Genomic DNA, 18851 nt, shown 5'->3' with positions numbered 1-18851 from the left:
GGACAAATCAAATTCATAACTCCCCACTGGGCAAATTAAAGCAAATATATCAAAGGCTTTAAACCCCATTTCTAAAACCAACTCAGCCACCCTCCCCCTTACTGGTGGGGTCCCCTCCCCCTCCCACTTCAACTGAACCACATTCCTCCTCCTGTACCCACCAAACATCCCACCACCAAGCCTCCCCAAATTGTGACTAGTATTTACAAAATTCCCTCCACCCTCCTTGGTGCGACTCCCCAGAACAGACGCATAACCGCCCACATTTCTCCCAGCAGAAAAAACATTTGTGTGTTTTGAACCATCTGACACATTTCTAGCAGATATCGATTGTACAGATTTGGTCTGAACAATCAATGAGTCTTTCCTCTGCTGAGCAGGGAGAGCAATGTCATTTTTATTTTGCCCAGCAATATTAACCTCTCCACCACCACCCACCACATCCATCGCTTTATCAATATTATTGCTGTCATTATTTTCTGTCACATTCATAGTTCCTGCCGTGTCCTCACTCACTGCTGTCCCCATACACACGTCATCTCCAGGCAGACTCTTCTCCTCCATCAGGACAGGACTATCAGCTGAGCAGAGTGAAGGTTGTTCTAATACAGCAATAGGTGAATCATTGCAGGAGACTTCCATGGCTGTCTCGACTTCACATACTGCACCGTGCTGCTCCCCTCCCCCACCTGCAACAATCAGCCTAGGTGTAGGTGAAACAGGCTCTTTGGAGCTGGCAGCCATCTTGCTTGTAGAACTACAGGTCTCAGCAGGAGCAGCAAAATCCATGACCGGGGTGTTTGATGCAGATCCATCCGCATTGCTCTGGTGAGCTGATGACACCTCTGTCAGGGATTTTCCCTCCATGTCTGCAGAAGGTTTCTCTGTAGCAGAAACTCCAATTGGCAGCTGTTTTCAGAGCTCCTTTTCTCTCTGTTCCTCAGCCGGGACACCATCCACCACAGCCTGGACACCATTCACTACAGCCTGGACACCATTCACTACAGCCTGGACACCATCCACCACAGCCAGTGGGGCAGACATGTTGGACGGAGGCAGCACAGCACACTGGGATTTTTCCACCAGTGCTGGCTCTGCCGGTCTGTAATCAGTCTGCTCATCCTCAGGGACTTCCGATGGTTCACCAACAGACCTGTCTGCCCTTAGGGGTGACTCCATCTGTTGGATGAACTTTAGGGTGCCATGTTCACTCTCAACCCCCTGGCTGGTTGTTGCTGGCGATTCCCCAGCCTGACATGGGGGGAGAGATGCAGAGGCAGATGAAGCCGGGTTGTCTGTTACCTGCGGCTGCTGATCCACAGAACTCACCGATGTCTGGCTGGCAAATCGTCATTTTTAAACTTTTCTGCAAAAGCTCCACTTTTATCTTTCAATTTCTCCAAAAATAAAGACTGTTTCTTTACCTTCTCTGCTGTAACTCTGGCTTCATGGCCAAACGATTCTTACTCCAGGCCTGGAAATAATTGGCCCTGAAGTTTTTATGTTCAGCTTTTAAACATTTAAGTTTCTCCTCAGCCCTTCCAATTGCCCGAAAACGGTCAATGATCTTCTGTCTGTAGACATCCACATTCTCACCAGGGCCTGGACCCACAGTCAGATCCTCCTCCTCACTAGGCCCCGTATCATCAGGGGAATCCCTTCCAGGGCCTCCCCCAGGATCCGGCATTATTCCTGGGCCAAGCTAGCAGGCAAGGCCCAGGCTTGATAAAGGCTGGTTGTCACAGAGAGCTCCTTGGGTGTGTCCTCCTCCTCCTTCCCACTGACCACCAATGTAAGGAACATTCTTCCCACTGACCACCAATGTAAGGGACATTCTTCCCATTGATCATAAATGTAAGGAACATTCTTCCCACTGATCACCAATGTGAGGAACATTCTTCCCACTGATCACCAATGTAAGGAGCATTCTTCCCACTGATCACCAATGTAAGGAACATTCTTCCCACTGATCACCAATGCAGGGGGTATTCTTCCCATTGATCATAAATGTAAGGAACATTCTTCCCACTGATCACCAATGTGAGGAACATTCTTCCCACTGATCACCAATGTAAGGAGCATTCTTCCCACTGATCACCAATGTAAGGAACATTCTTCCCACTGATCACCAATGTAGGGGGCATTCTTCCCACTGACCACCAATGTAAGGAACATTCTTCCCACTGATCACCAATGTAAGGAGCAATCCTCCCACTGATTACCAATGTAAGGAACATTCTTCCCACTGACCACCAGTGTAAGGGACATTCTTTCCACTGATCACCAATGTAAGAAACATTCTTCCCACTGATCACCAATGTAAGGAGCATTTTTCCCACTGATCACCAATGTAAGGAGGATTCTTACCACTGACCACCAATGTAAGGGACATTCTTCCCACTGACCACCAATGTAAGGAGCATTCTTCCCACTGATCACCAATGTAAGGAGCATTCTTCCCACTGACCACCAATGTAAGGTACATTCTTCTCACTGACCACCAATGTAAGGAGCATTCTTCTCACTGACCACTAGAGCTGCGCATCTTCACTGGTCTCACGATTCGATTACGATTATCATGTCAACAGTTCTATTCGGCGATGCATCACAATTACTGCCTGTGGTTTTCATTAAAAACCTATCAGTGCAGCTTCTCAGCGCCCATCAATGCAGCCTCACCAGTGCCCATAAAATGCAGCCTCACCAGTGCCCATCAATGCTGCCTCACCAGTGCCCATCAAAGGCAGCCTCACCAGTGCCCATCAAATACAGCTTATCAGTGCCCATCAAATGCAGCCTCACCAGTGCCCATCAATGCAGCTAAGCAGTGCCCATGAAATGCAGATTATCAGTGCCCATCAAATCTCACCAGTGCCCATCAAATGCAGCTTAACAGGGCTCATCAATGCCATCTCACCAGTGCCCATCAAATTCAGCCTTATCAGTACCCATCAAATGCTACTCACCAGTGCCCATCAAATCCAGCCTTATCAGTGACTGGATCACACAGAGCGGCAATCTCCCGCTGTGTCATTGAGCTTGGATTTGAATTGCCCGGGATGTGTGGACACTGTTAAAAAAGTCCCACCTCCTAGACCGGCTCCTATGATACACGTCACACTGTTTCCACTTCCTGGCATTGGATCAGTGTGCTGTCTATCACAGGTCTAGGAGACGGGACTTTGTTACAGCGGCCGCTGAATATTTCAGGTCAAAATCCGTGACACAGCTTGAGGTCACCGCTCTGTGTGACATACACATGGAGAGGAAGAGGGAAGGAAAGACTCTGACAGGGGCACGCTGGGATGATGCCATTGATGCAATCGCGATTCAGCCGTTCTCTGCATCGATGCAGAATTGTTTAAGGCTGAATTGTGATGCATCAATGACGTCAACCTGGTGCGCCCCTGCATTTAAACACCCCTACTGGCCACCAATGTAAGAGACATTTTATAGTGTACAGATGACAGTGTTAGGGAAGAGCACTCGGTGTATACATTTCAGTGATATATATATATATATATATATATATATATAGGGAATAACACTCACTTAGCCCAGGTTCACACTGAGACCCCTTTCTCACTGGGGGCGTTTTTCAGGCGCTACAGCGCTAAAAGTAGTGCCTGCATAGTGTCTGAAAAAAGCCTCAGCTGCAAACCCAGTGTGAAATACTGAGTGATTTCACACTGGGGCGCTGCGCTGGCAGGACGTCACAAAAAGTCCTGCCAGAATCTTCTTTGCAGCGGTGGAGGAGCGGAGAATACACCGCTCCTCCACCGCTCCTGCCCATTAAAAACAATGGGGCAGCACCGCCATACTGCCAGCAAAGAGGTAAAAACGCCCGCTAGCTGCGAATAGCGCCGCCAAAATGACGGTAAAGCTGTGCTAAAAATAGCACCGCTTTACCGCTGACGCCTGGGGCGGCTCAGTGTGAAAGGGGTCTGACAGCGGGAATGAAACTGAACTCGCACGATTTCATACCTGCATGTCAGTCCGAGTCAGTCTGCATGTCAGTCTGTGCAACGGGTTGCTGCACAGATGTCTATGGAAATTGCACCCAGAAGTCGCCAGAAGTAGTACAGAAACTACTTTTGGGAGTGCCTTTGCTGGTAATTGCCGCCATTTTGCCATGCGATTTGACATGTCAGATCGCATGCCAAATTGCTTCAATGTGAACGAGGGCTAAGTGCTATTCCCTATATATAACACTGATATCTATACACTGAGTGGCATGCAATGTATCAGATATCAGTGTGCACTAGTGAATAGCACCTGCCACCTGATAAATAGGCACAGGGCAAGTTCTTATAAAAACATAATGCATACAGCTGCTGTGCTGTCTGTCATTATAACACTGACCTGCTGCTGCACACAAGGCAGGTCAGTGTGGGTGGCCAATTCCAAGATGAGACTCCGCTGTCCGCTTTGTGTGCACTCTGCACTGCAGCCTTACCGACTGTCCCCCAGGGCAGTGAGATATGGCCCCGCCCCTCAGCTGAATTCCCCAGGGGGAGAGGTGGCCGGAGGTGCGTCTGTCTCTGCAATAATCCCCATACGGCTACCGCTGATGACTCTGTGATGGCTCTCTCACTCATCCATCCTCCTTTCGGCAAGGATTTAGTTCACTGCTCCTCGGGCCAGGCATAGTGTTCTCAATATTACAATCTGCATGAGGAGCTGCGGCACCTCCAGGGGCAGACTGAGCCTCTGATGGGGCCCCCCCGACCCCGCGGGCCCTCGGTCAGTGCCCGAGTGCCCGAATGGTCAGTCCGCCCCTGCTCAAAAGATAATAAATAGATGGTTTCTTACACAATATTTTCCAAAATGAATCCCTCAGCTTCCCCAACTTGCTGGAGGTGCAATGAACAAACAGGTTCCCTTTATCATACTTTATGGAACTGTAAAAATCTATGTAAATTTTTACTTATTTTGTTACATTACAGCCTTTAGTTCAATGTTTTTTTAATCTGAATTATATGTGATGGATATGAACACAATAGTCCAAGTTGGTGAAGTAAAATTAGAAAAATATATACATAAAACTATTTTTCAGAAATAAAAAAATGATAATTGGCATGTGCGTATGTATTCACCCGCTTTGTTATGAAGCCCATAAAAAGCTCTGGTGCAACCAATTACCTTCAGAAGTCACATAATTAGTGAAATGATGTCCATCTGTGTGCAATCTAAGTGTCACATGATCTGTCATTACATATACACACCTTTTTGAAAGGCCCCAGAGTCTGCAACACCCAAGCAAAAGGCACCACTAACCAAACACTGCCATGAAGACCAAGGAAGTCTCCAAACAAGTAAGGGACAATGTTGTTGAGAAGTACAAGTCAGGGTTAGGTTATAAAAAAAATCCAAATCTTTGATGATCCCTAGGAGCACCATCAAATCTATCATAACCAAATGGAAAGAACATGGCACAACAGCAAACCTGCCAAGAGATGGCCACACACCAAAACATATGGACTGGGCAAGGAGGGCATTAATCAAAGAGGCAGCACAGAGACCTAAGGTAATCCTGGAGGAGCTGTAGAGTTCCACAGAAGAGACTGGAGTATCTGTACATAGGGCGACAATAAGCTGTATGCTCCATAGAGTTGGGCTTTATGGCAGAGTGGCCAGAAGAAAGCCATTACTTTCAGCAAAAAACAAAATGGCACGTTTTGAGTTTGCGAAAAGGCATGTGGGAGACTCCCAAAATGTATGGAGGAAGGTGCTCTGGTCTGATAAGACTAAAATTGAAGTTTTTGGCCATCCGAGAAAATGCTATGTCTGGCACAAACCCAACACATCACATCACCCAAAGAACACCATCCCCACAGTGAAACTTGGTGGTGGCAGCATCATGCTGTGGGGATGTTTTTCAGTTGAGGGAAAGATGGATGGTGCTAAATACAGGGATATTCTTGAGCAAAACCTGTACCACACTGTGTGTGATTTTAGGCTAGGACGGAGGTTCACCTTCCAGCAGGACAATGACCCCAAACACACTGCTAAAGCAACACTTGAGTGAATGTGTTGGAATGGCCTAGTCAAAGCCCAGACCTCAATCCAATAGAAAATCTGTGGTCAGACTTAAAAAATGCTGTTCACAAGTGCAAACCACCCAACTTGAAGGAGCTGGAGCAGTTTTGCGAGGAGGAATGGGCAAAAATCCCAGTGGTAAGATGTGGCAAGCTCATAGAGACTTATTCAAAGCGACTTGGAGCTGTGATAGCCGCAAAAGGTGGCTCTACAATGTATTGACTTTAGGGGAGTGAATAGTTATGCACATTGACTTTTTCTGTTATTTTGTCCTATTTGTTGTTTGCTTCACAATAAAAAAACAAATCTTCAAAGTTGTCGGCGTGTTCTGTAAATTAAATGATGCAAATCCTCAAACAATCCATGTTAATTCCAGGTTGTGAGACAACAAAATACCAAAAAATGCCAGGGGGGGGGTGAATAGTTTTGCAAGGCACTGTATACTCATTATTGTTATAGCATTCCCTTGTGCTTGTTTACAGCTAGTACCTATTGGGGTAAACAGGGACTCACCTTTTGTTTGTTATGTTTGTAACATTTGTTCATTCTCATGTGTAGGACCTACTATAGTGGTTGGGTAAAGTTATGCAATCTTTATTTTACTACATTTGATTGCTTTTGTACTAAAAATAGATGTCTTTCTTATTTCTGTTATGTGTATGAAAATTCAATAACAATTTGTTGAAGTTAAAAAACAAAAACAAAAAAAAACCCATACTTCTCTTTTAAACTTCACACAGCAGTGACAAGTGTGAACTGCCACACTGGATGATGGCTACACCTTCTGTAATCCAGATTGTAGGATTACAAACCCTGTCCCCCAGGGTTCTGTCCTGGGACCAATCCTATTTAATTTATTCATAAACGACCTGGAGGATGGAATAAACAGCTCAATCTCTGTATTTGTGGATTATACTACACTAAGCAGGGCAATAACTTCTCCGCAGGATGTGGAAAACTCGCAAGAAGATCTGAACAAATTAATGGAGTGGGCAACTACATGGCAAATGAGGTTTAATGTAGAAAAATGTAACATAATGCATTTGGGTGGCAAACATTTGAATGCAATCTACTCACTAGGGGGAGTACCTCTGGGGGAACCTAGGATGGAAAAGGACCTGGGGTTCCTAGTAGATGACAGGCTCAGCAATGGCATGCAATGCCAAGCTACTGCAAACAAAGCAAACATAATATTGGCATGCATTAAAAAGGGGGATTCACTCCACAGATAAAACAATAATTCTGCCACTCTACAAGACTCTGGTTCATCCGCACCTGGAGTATGCTGTTCAGTTCTGGGCACCAGTCCTCAGGAAGGATGTGCTGGAACTGGAGAGAGTCCAGAGAAAGGCAACAAAACTAATAAAGGGACTGGAGGACCTTAGTTATGATAGGTTGCGAGCAATAAATTTGTTCTCTCTGGAGAGGAGACGCTTGAGAGGGAATATTTCAATGTACAAATACCATACTGGTGACCCCACAATAGGGATAAAACTTTTCCGCAAAAGGGAATTTAATAAGACACGCGGCCATTCACTAAAACTAGAAGAAAAGCGGTTTAACCTCAAACTGCGTAGAGGGTTCTTTACTGTAAAAGCAGTTAGGATGTGGAATTCTCTTCCACAGGCAGTGGTTTCAGCAGGGAGCATCGATAATAAACATCAATTAGATATGCACCTGAACGACCGCAATATACAGGGATATACAATGTAATACTGACAAAAATCACACACATAGGTTGTACTTGATGGTCTTTTTTCAACCTCGCCTTCTATGTAACTATGTAGGATACCACTTTTTTAACACCGAGTACGAGTACCAATACTTGTTTGCAAGTACTCGTCGATACCAATTACCGATACCTATCGCGTAGGTGGGGGGGTGGTTTGGGAGGGGGGGAGTTGTTAGGGAGTTGGGCGAGGCTTGGGTGAGGGCAGGGTGGGAGGGGTGGGGAGTAGTGGAGTAAGTGAGGGCAAGGTAGTTGAGGGTGGGGTGAAATAGGGACTGTGGGGTGGGAGAGTTGAGAAGAAAAAGGCTGTGATCACCGGGGAAAGAGGATTGGGATGGGAAGGTCATTGGGAGACATGGGGGCAGAGGTGACATCTGGTGGGGGAAGGAGGAGGCAACACAGGGAGGGCACAGTACAGGGGGGTAAGAGGACGCAGTACAAGGCGTTGAGTACAAACCAGTCTTTACACTGACACCGTACTGTACATTATATGCAGACTGGTGTGTGTACAATATATAACATATACAGTACAGTCTCAGGGTGTCATGGTGCAGACTGGTCTGTATATACTGTGTGGTGCTAGTGTACAAGACTGGTCTGTATCCTGCTGACACTGTACTGTACATACTACACTAACCTGTTTGCAGGACTTGCTCCCCTCAATACTCGGTTCTGCTTCCAGGGAAGCTTCCACAGCTGCCTCACACTATAGAAACACACATGCTGATGCTGTCTAGCCCCTTGCCCTTGGCAACCCACCCACTCTCTGTCATTGCATAGCAGCCAACCAGCCATCCAACCTAGCAGCCAGCTCTCTCTCTCTCTGTGCAGGCACAGAAAGAGAGGAGTCATGACATCACCCATCCTCTTCTTGTTTACAGAGGCAGGAGAGGATCGAGGAGGTGCTGCATAATGAAAAAAGACAGCCGGGAGCAGGAGTGTCAGAGTGGACAGACTGTTCCCACTGTGATGAGGATTTTCCTGCCCCCCTGTCCTGGTGCCATAAGGCACGTGCTGCTCCAAACTCCACTGCCTGAGGGGAGGAGGAGGCGTCCCACGCCCAGCTGACGTCACTTCTGGTATCGGTTTTCGGTACTGGAGCATTTACCGATACTCGCGAAAATGCCTAGTATCGGCACCGATACCAGTATCGGTATCATGCATCACTACCAGATTGTATATGTCAGTCATGTAAAGGTGGGGTGGAAGCTACTTGACTTAGCAGAGTTTTAATGGAGGACAGCGCTGTGAAGAGGGTGAATTATGCATTGAACGCTGCATTTTTTTCTTTTAACCGAGTTTAGGAATTTTAAATTAAACGTAATGTAATTTAATTTAATGTAATTTAATTGTTTTATTTAGAAGCTGAGGCTTAAAGCAGCCAACATATTATTGTAGCAAGTAGGGTGCCAAATTATCCTGGATTATTATTCATTCTTTTCAACTTTGAGCCCGGGTTCACACCTATGCGAATTAGATGCGGCTTACACCGCATCTAATTTGCAGGACATTTTAAAATACATTCATATGAATGTATCTGGTTCACATATGTGCGTTGCATTCGCACTGCGCATTGCACAAAAAACGTGTGCGTTTTTTGGGCATTGCGGTGCGAACTACAAGCCTATTATCTCCTATGGGAACGCATCTGATTCGCAGATGCATTGCGTTCTGAACAAGGATTTTCTCTTTCTCCTCACTACACCTCCCCCTCTCCCCCCCCCCCCTCCCTCCCCCTCTCCCTGCTCTCTAATCCTGAGAAAAAACGCAATGAATCCGTTGAACAGGAGATTGTTATCTCCCCAGTGAAACCTGAGCTTCAATTCGCACCGCACATGTGTGAAACCAGGCTTAAAGTTTAGGTTTAATGACTGGTTTCAGGTGTCACATCTGACACAATTAAGGCTAGGGGAAGCAAGCTTTTGAGACCAGTTTGCATTGCAGTTTCAAAGGACTCAATTTGAATAAACTTGAATGCTAATCTGCAGGTCAACTCACCAAAAATACAGGATGCAGAACTTTTTTTTAATGCACTTCAACAAAATTCATTGGCATGAACATAATAAAGATTTATAATGAATCTGGTGGAAACAAGTCCATAAATTCAGTTAAGATCTTGTGATTTGGTGGGTGTTATTCCATCTTTCAAATGATTCCCTCAACTGAGGGTAGCTTAAAGTGAAAGTAAAGTCAAATGGCTAAACTCAAAACTGAAATACCTGTGGGCTGTCATAAATGTGTAATTATTGTTTAGCCATTGTTCAAAAAAAGCTGTACAAAATGCTCTTTTTAGTCCTGTACATAATGAATCAAAAACTTGTATAAATCAACACACATTCCCCTTAAGAGTCAGCCAAATTGATCACACTTTCTTTGACAAAGATGTGTGGATCTGTCTGACTATATTTTTCATCATTTGCCCAATCACTGATTTGCGTGTGGACGGAATGTTTTTGCATTAGACATAGCTCTCACTTAAAATAATATGCATGCCATTGTGCACACAAAAATCTACACCTTATTAATGCTTAATACTCCACTCCTTTCTTACGCAACTGCAAACAATCATGTTACATAAAATGGTAAATATTTATAGAGTTTAAAAAGCCAATGTTGACATTTAAAATTAATTGCTATCTCCGTGGACATGTAATATGTTATGTTTTTTTCTTTTTGCAGATCCGGAGGCGCCGGCCCACCCCAGCCACACTTTTTCGAGTATCTGAACCTCAGTCACCAGGTGAGCAGGCACCTGATCTAATGCAATGAGTAAAGGAGAGAATGTAAAAAAAGTGTCGATATACAGATAGTATTCTTTTGATGCCTTGGATCAAAGCTGTGTATTGTGCAAAACAGATGACGTCAAGACTGGCAAAAGTTCAATTGGTTGAATTGTACATTTTTGTTTCAGTTTTTCATTGTTCCCCATTGTACATGCAAGATAAGACAGATACCAAAGAAACTATGGCATCATACCAAACATGATAAAAAAGGGATCGTGCCAAGTCAACAAAGAAAGTCAATCAATGTTTGCATTGCTAACAAACATATGTTTAAAATTCTTGTAAATGGGAGAAAATGCTAATAGAGATTTAAATATATATAAAAAAAAAAAATGTGGGAAAGCATAAGGAGAGAATACATGAAAACATATGTAGTGAGAAAATGGAAAGAAAGTTTAAAAGAGAGATGTGGGCTGGGCATCAAATGGATAGGACAGGGTATCTGCGGTGAAAATGAAGAAGAGGGGCAGGACAGGACAGGTGTAGTAAAAACACCATATGGAGACGATTTGACAGATGTGGTGAACAAATATGGTAACAGGCAATAAAACATATGTGGTCAGGCAATAAAATGGAGGAAACAGAACGAGTGTGGGAAGAATATAAAATTGAGGAATCCATGCAGATGTGATAAGAGAATAAGTGGTGAGGGAATTACATGGACGCATAAGGACAGATATGAGGACAGAACAAGGTGGAGGGAGTGAATTAGAGGCAACCAGAAACCAGAACAAATATGGTGAGCAGGTGAAATGGAGTAGACAGTTGAGATGTAGTGGGGGTATAAAATGGAAGAATCAGGACCGGTGTGGTGAGGTGGTAAAATGAAGAGGACAGGACAGATATGTTGGGAGTATGCTATGAAGGAATCAGAACAAATGTGGTGATCTGCTGAATGGAGAGGTCAGGAGAGATGTCGTGAGGGTATGAAATGAAAGAATCAGGACAGGTGTGGTGAAGGAATCCAGTTGAGAGGAAAGGGGATACATGATAAGGATAGAGGACAAATGTTGTTAAGGGAATAAAATATAAGGAATGGTACGGATATGGTGAGGAGATAAAATGGATGAGATAGGACAGATTTGGTGAGGTAATAAGATGGAAGGAAACACAAATGTGGTAAGGGAATGCAATGCAATGGGACTCATTTGGTGAGGGTATGAAATAGAGGCAACAAGACAGATATAGGAAGAGAATACATTTTATACTACGGAAACAATAATAGAGGGCACAATATATATACATATATATACATATATATATATATATATATATATATATGTATATATATATATATATATATATATATATATATATATATACACAATATACTGACATATAATCACACACATAGGTTGGACTTGATGGACTTGTGTCTTTTTTCGACCTCACTTACTATGTGACTATGTAATACAAATGTGATATGGGAGTTCTTGATTTCACTTTTTTTTTTCCTTCTATTCTTGTAGATGATGACCCCACATTATACCAGGTTAGTAATACCCTTTCCTTTATGTTTTCCTAATGCAAAGTATAGTTACCACTTAAGCTCCGGACCATTTGGCTGGCCAAAGACCAGAGCACGTTTTGCGATTCGGCACTGCGTCGTTTTAACTGACAATTGCACCCAAACAAAATTGACGTCCTTTTTTCCCCACAAATAGAGCTTTCTTTTGGTGGAATTTGATTGCCTCTGCGTTTTTAATTTTTTGCACTATAAACAAAAAAAGAGCGACAATTTTGAAAAAAACGCAATATGTTTTACTTTTTGCTATAATAAATATCCCCAAAAAATATATAAAAAAACTTTTTTTCCCTCAGTTTAGGCCGATACGTATTCTTGTACATATTTTTAGTAAGAAAAAATCACAATAAGCGTATATTGATTGGTTTGCGCAAAAGTTATAGCGTCTACAAAATAGGGGATAGTTGTATGGCTTTTTTATTATTAATTTTCTTTTACTAGTAATGGCAACGATCTGCGATTTTTATCGGGATTGCGACATTATGGCGGACACGTCGGACAATTTTGACACATTTTTGGGACCATTGGCATTTTTACAGCGATTAATGCTATAAAATTGCATTGATTACTGTAAAAATGCCACTGGCAGTGAAGGGGTTAACCACTAGGGGGCAGTGAAGGGGTTAAGTGTATCCTAGTATGTGTTCTAACTGAAGGGGGGAGGGGACAGTGCAGGGGACATGACAGATCGTCTGTTCATACTCTGTATGAGCAGATGATCTGTCTGTTCTCCCCTCAGAGAACCGGAAACTGTGTGTTTACACACACATATCCCGGTTCTCGGTGTGCCCTGAGCGATCGAGGGAGCCTGGCAGTGATTATAACAGCCCCTAGTGGCCGTCTATGGTGCCGACGTAGCATGACAGCGATTCGCGCAGCCGAGCCATGTTGCCGCAGTACAACTGAGGCGGCTGGTCAGCATGCAGTTAAACATATACTGAATTATCTCATTCCAAACATCAACTAATTACAGAAGCTTTAATTATCTTGTGCACACACTCTTTCATGCTTTTTGAATACTGTACACATACTTTTCAGAATGGGACACTTAAAGTATATGCCAACTAGAAACAACCAAAATTGTTTCTAGTTTTGTAAAGATTAGGGAAGGATTAGCACTCCTGTCAGATTTGTGATATCCAGAACTTTGTTAAAAAGATTTACCCTCATCCACCCTATCTTGGTAACAACAGTTTCCAGGATAGGGTGGATGAGGGTAAATCTTTTTTAACAGGAAATGAGGGGACATCTGCAATAAGGACAACAGACAGACATACATATCTGGTTCTAGCCTTCCCCCTACTTAGCTTAAAGGCTATGTTTACCTTTTCCAGAAAATAGCCAATGCAAAAATTCGTAAAACTTTCTAAAATGCTCATTAATTTTATTGTTTTACCTGTAGGCCATGTGGGTCCCCTCCAAAGCCTGGCTAAAAAAACTCCTAGTTAGCAACACCCACATCCTGACTTGTTGCTAGGATGTGAAAATAGTTGGATGCTCACTCCCAGCATTACATGAGTGAAAATCAATGGCTTTCACATCATAGCTACAAGGCGGGACATGGGGGGTGCTAACTAGGAGAATTTTAGCCAGGCTTCTGAGGGGACCTAAATAGCCTACAAGTAAAACAATATAATTAATTATCATTTTACAAAGCTAGACATATTTTTAATATCTACGGAAGCCCCCTAACTGCATAAGCTATTTTCTGGAAAAGGTGAACTTAGCCATTCATGCTGTTTTAGTACATTTATACTCATCCAAATGGGACACTAAGGCTGGGTTCACACCAGGTTTGCCTGCATCCAATTCGCATAGCAGGAGAATATGACCAGCTCTTTATGGAGCCGGTTCACATGTCTCCGGCTGCGGAGCGCACTGCACAGAAACGCTGTGCGTCTTTGCCTCAGTTTCAGGGCAGAATTCAGGCAAAAATTCTGCCCTGATTCCTCCCTGAAACTGAGAACAGGGACGGATGGCATTGCTGTGCATTCCGTGGCTGGTTTAGGTGTGAACCGAGCCTTAAAGTAGATGCCAAGCCAAAAAAAATGTTCTAGTCTTGTAAAGATTTGAGATTGTTTAGAACTCCTATCAGATTTCTAATATCCAGAGCTTCATTAAAATGATTTACTCTCATCCACTCTATCTTGGTGCTAAATAAACAAACTTATAGTCAGCAACATCCACATCTTGATTTGTTGCTAGGATATGAAAACTGTTGGATCCTCACTCCCTGGATTGCGTGAGTAAAACCCAATGGTTGTATGTTCTAGAAAAACAAGACAGGACATGTGGGTTGTTAACTAGGAGATTTTTAGTCAGGCTTCTGAGGGGACCTAAATGGCCTACAATGAAAAACAGTAAAATTAATGGTGGTTTTTTCCCCTCACTTTCTGTCTGGTAAAAAGGCATCAGGAGAGGAAGTGAGGATAAATCTCTCTAAACAAAGCCCTGGATAGGAGTAAAAATGTGACAGGGGTTCTATACTCTTCCCACTCCATCCAAAACTGGAAAAAAGTTGAGTTGACATACTGTACACTTTAATGTGTAGGTTCATACAAAACTGAATCATAAGTGATTGCACCATTTACCTTTTGAAAAAAGTAATATCTCTGGATGTGTGCTGTTTTTCAAGGTCATATGACATATGAGTTGGGGGGGGGGATTTTTTGGATTTTTCAGTAGTAGGCAGATCTCAACAAAAAAAATTGCTCCTTTATGTACAGTCCTAACACTTTTTAATCCTAATGCCCTGTTCACATGACCGGTTTTCCCGTCGGAATAAACTCTGAAGGTTTTTCCAACGGAATTCCGCTCAAGCTGTCTTGCATACACACGGTCACACCAAATTCCGACCGTCCAGAACGGGGTGACATACAACACGTACGATGGGACTAGAAAACGGAAGTTCAATAGCCATTGCGCCACCCTTTGGGCTCCTTCTACTAATCTCATGTTTATCTCATGTTAGTAGAAATTTGGTGGGAGATGATTCACGCTTTTCAGCTTTCGTGCTTTTCAGTCCGTTACTGCTCTTCAGTTTGTGCTTGTGGGGTTTGTATCTGTTCTTCAGTGCGTGTAGTCAACTCGTATCTGTTTCTTAGTGCGTTCTTGTCCGCTTGTTTCTGATTTTCAGCTCGCTCTTCACAGGTCTTGCTGTTCTTCAGTGCGTTCTGTTTGTTCTGAGCAGCCGACCGTTTTGAAGCCATGTTGCGGGGACGTACTCGTCGTAGAGTTCGTGCTGTGTGGGGGCTTGGTGTTGGGGTTCATACTTGGACCCAAGCCCAGTCCATGAACAGGGTGGGGAGGAGTTCATGGACCAAGAATTGGTTACTCCAGCGTGACCAATTCTCCCATATGCCTTTGCTGCGTGAGATTCAGGAGAATAATCCTGATGATTTCAGGAACTTTCTCAGGATGACGGACCCCGTTTTTCACCATCTGTTGGCTTTGCTGTCCCCTTATATTATGAAGCAGGACACCTGCATGCGGCAAGCCATCACTCCAGAGCAGAGGATTGTCGCCACGTTGCGGTACTTGGCAATGGGGAGAAGTCTGCAGGACCTCAAGTTCTCGACAGGCATCTCCCCCCAGGCTCTGGGGATCATTATTCCAGAGACCTGTTCTGCCATCATTCAGGTCCTGCAGAAGGACTATATTAAGGTAAGTTTTCTCCTTTAACATTACATTCTATGTATTTAATATATGCTTGTCCTACCACACAATGTTGGGTGCTGGCTGTGCTCAAGTCTGGGAAGGAAAAGAAGTCCTGAACTGCCGCACTCCGTACAAAAACATCTTTATTGAAAAAATCAGTTTAAAATCCAACATAGCAAACAAAACAAAAAGTGGACATAGCAGGCATAAAATAGCTAACGCGTTTCACATTCAAAGATGCTTACTCATAGCTAGATTTGATCGAACAACAAAAGTATATATAAAGGAAAAGGAAAGGGAGGGACAGGTGTAACCCCAAATCCTCATCAACAAGCAATTAAATGAACACACAGGCTGCATGATTAAAACTAAATTCGTAACTATGAAACCCACCTAAACATTAGAGACAGGTCAACAAATGCAAAAATTATATACTTCTACAGCTGTATAAAGTTTTTTGATGTAAACATAGATATAAGGAATTATGTGGACATCCATAGAGATAGAGAAAAGGACAAAAAATGCATCAGAATACATATGTAAATGAAAATTAACGAAATAGTAACCATTCCTGTCCATAGTTTCAAACGTCAAAATACATTGTTACTTATTACTAGTTATACAAAAATAACAAAAATAATGTTTTTCCTTTTTCTTCTTCTTCTTGTTTCAAAAGAGAAAACACAAGACAAAGTAAAAAATAAAGGTAAATACTGAAGTCCATAACCGATGATCAAAGAGCTGGTCCCGTAGTGATAGTCCCCGCCGCAGAGACACAGCTTTTTACTGTCGATACATTGATGACCTATAGTTTCAGACCCATGTGTCAGTTTGGAACAATGGCTAGACTACATGAATGACAACTTGTTAAATTTACGATTCACTGGGAAATTAGAAACAAAATCAATAGAATTCTTGGATGTTCTGCTCACCGGTGAGGATAACTGTATTAAATCTAATCTATACAGGAAATTAAGTGCAGGTAACACCCTTTTGCGGGCTGATTCCAGTCACCCGAAAACACACCATAAACAGCATACCGGTAGGACAGTTTCTGAGGCTCAAAAGAAATTGCAGTAAGCCAGAAGATTTTGACCAAGAATCTGTTGCTATATCTGCTAGGTTTCAAGAAAGAGGTTACTCTAAGTCTACCATACAAAGAGGGCTATCTATAGCCCAAAGGGTACCCCGTACTAACTTACTCATTGACAAATCCTCTACAGCCCACAGCTCCAGGGACACTATTTCCATCCCTACTTTTTCCATGCCTTTTAGCCTGGAATTTCATAAAATTAAAAAAATTTGGTTATCTTTTCACGGTACTTTTAAATGTGGTGGTAGAGGCTGCTCATAGTGTTCTTTTATTAAAGAAGGTGATGTAGTGCTATCCACGTCCACAGGTAAATCCCATAAGATTCGTGACTTTATCAATTGCAACACACGATATGTTGTATATGTTATTACGTGCACTACTTGCTCAATACAGTATGTGGGCAGAACTATACGGAGACTAAAAGATCACCTCTATGACCACCTTTATGACATACAAAAAGATCATGCCACTAATGTCGCCAGACACTGGAACGAAGTTCACCATAAAGATACCTCCAGTTTAGTGATTCAAGGTGTGGATAAAATTGTTAAACCCCCTAGGGGTGGGGACAAATTTAATATCTTGTGTAAAAGAGAAGTCCGGTGAATCTTCTTTTTAAACACAAGATGCCCTTCAGGATTAAATTTTGAATGGGATGTCTCCCACTTTTATCAACAATAGGTTTATCTTTCAGTTTTGGTCTTCTCTCATGCTTGTTTGCGATCCCTCTCTTGATTTACATATAAAAAAAAAGGAACAAAAGAGAAAAAAACTAGTGCATTTTATGCTTTTTTGCAGCACCAGGAGTAAGACTCTCTCGCTTCCTTTCACTCCGCTTAGTTTTGCGTCACATCTACCGCCCTTTAGCGCAATCTGCCATATAGGCTTTTCATCAGGGCTCCACAATGGGATATTCTGTATATATTTTCGTTCAATCTTTATGTGTCTGACGACTATATATTTTTGTTCATTTTTATGTGTCTGACTACTTTTGGTACACCCTGTAGTGATTATAGTAGACTATGTTATGGCCACTTGATGTTAGCACCTCTTTCAAAATTATAGCTGTACCCTTGTCAGTCAGTCAATCATTCCGTTTACATGAAAACGAGACACCTCAATATACGTTATGTTCTCCTGCAACATCAGTAGTGACATTCTATTACCGTAACTCTTTCCCATTGTTGCCCACCCCTTTTGCGTTTAGCCTAATTTATATCGTTTAAGTGATTCATTTATACTCTTTTTACATTGCTATAGGATACATCCATGTAGCCTATACTTTTGGTAGTGTTTGAAGTGAGACTCCGCTGTTTCAGTTTTTCTCTTATAGTTGCTCATCCCGCTATGGCCAATGCAATCGGTGCTCTAAGTAGCAGTGGTTGCGTTGTCATTGCTTCAGGGTGTGCATAACTACATAGGCTTTATTCAAATAATTTGGTTTTGATCCTGCTGTTATGCAGATAATCATGTAGTTTGCCGATATTAGAATTCTTTCAACAAGCTTCATGTATGTTTGGATTGGCTATGTTTTCTCCCTCCTATCAATAGGGCAGAGACATTTCCCCTGTGGGTTATTTTAAAACTTTAAAAACCTTAAAATCTAAATTTTTACTGATTTCTCATTCAGTTTCAGGACTACGGGACCAGCTCTTTGATCATCGGTTACGGACTTCAGTATTTACCTTTATTTTTTACTTTTTCTTGTGTTTTCTCTTTTGAAACAAGAAGAAGAAGAAGAAAAAGGAAAAAAATCCTTTTTGTTATTTTTGTATAACTAGTCATAAGTAACAATGTATTTTGACATTTGAAACTATGGACAGGAATGGTTACTATTTAATTAATTTTCATTTACATATGTATTCTGATGCATTTTTTGTCCTTTTCTCTATGGATGTGGCTCATCACCTGTCATATAGCAGGCACTCCATTCAAATGTCCGTTTCTTCTTATCGCCAAAAAAAAAATACATTTTTTTTAATATATTCTAACCATGAATCCGGTATATGGTATTGTGTGGATGTC

At 42.5% G+C, this 18851-nt stretch overlaps 1 protein-coding gene across 3 annotated transcripts in view; it reads left to right on the top strand.

Annotated features, from left to right (window-relative positions):
• The window catches only part of PPP1R1B (protein phosphatase 1 regulatory inhibitor subunit 1B), an 821552-nt gene that overhangs the window by 318231 nt on the left and 484470 nt on the right, over positions 1–18851 (top strand). For all 3 annotated transcript variants that reach the window (XM_073608352.1, XM_073608354.1, XM_073608353.1), the window contains exons 2-3: positions 10448–10508; positions 12021–12043. In XM_073608352.1, coding sequence (XP_073464453.1) covers positions 10448–10508; positions 12021–12043 — 84 coding nt within the window. The remainder of the gene's footprint in view (positions 1–10447; positions 10509–12020; positions 12044–18851) is intronic.

This window comes from Aquarana catesbeiana, linkage group LG12, assembly GCF_042186555.1.
Source record: "Aquarana catesbeiana isolate 2022-GZ linkage group LG12, ASM4218655v1, whole genome shotgun sequence".
NCBI classification, from domain to species: domain Eukaryota; kingdom Metazoa; phylum Chordata; class Amphibia; order Anura; family Ranidae; genus Aquarana; species Aquarana catesbeiana.
The sequence above is the reverse complement of the archived record's forward strand: the minus strand, read 5'-3'. Positions and strand labels throughout refer to the sequence as shown.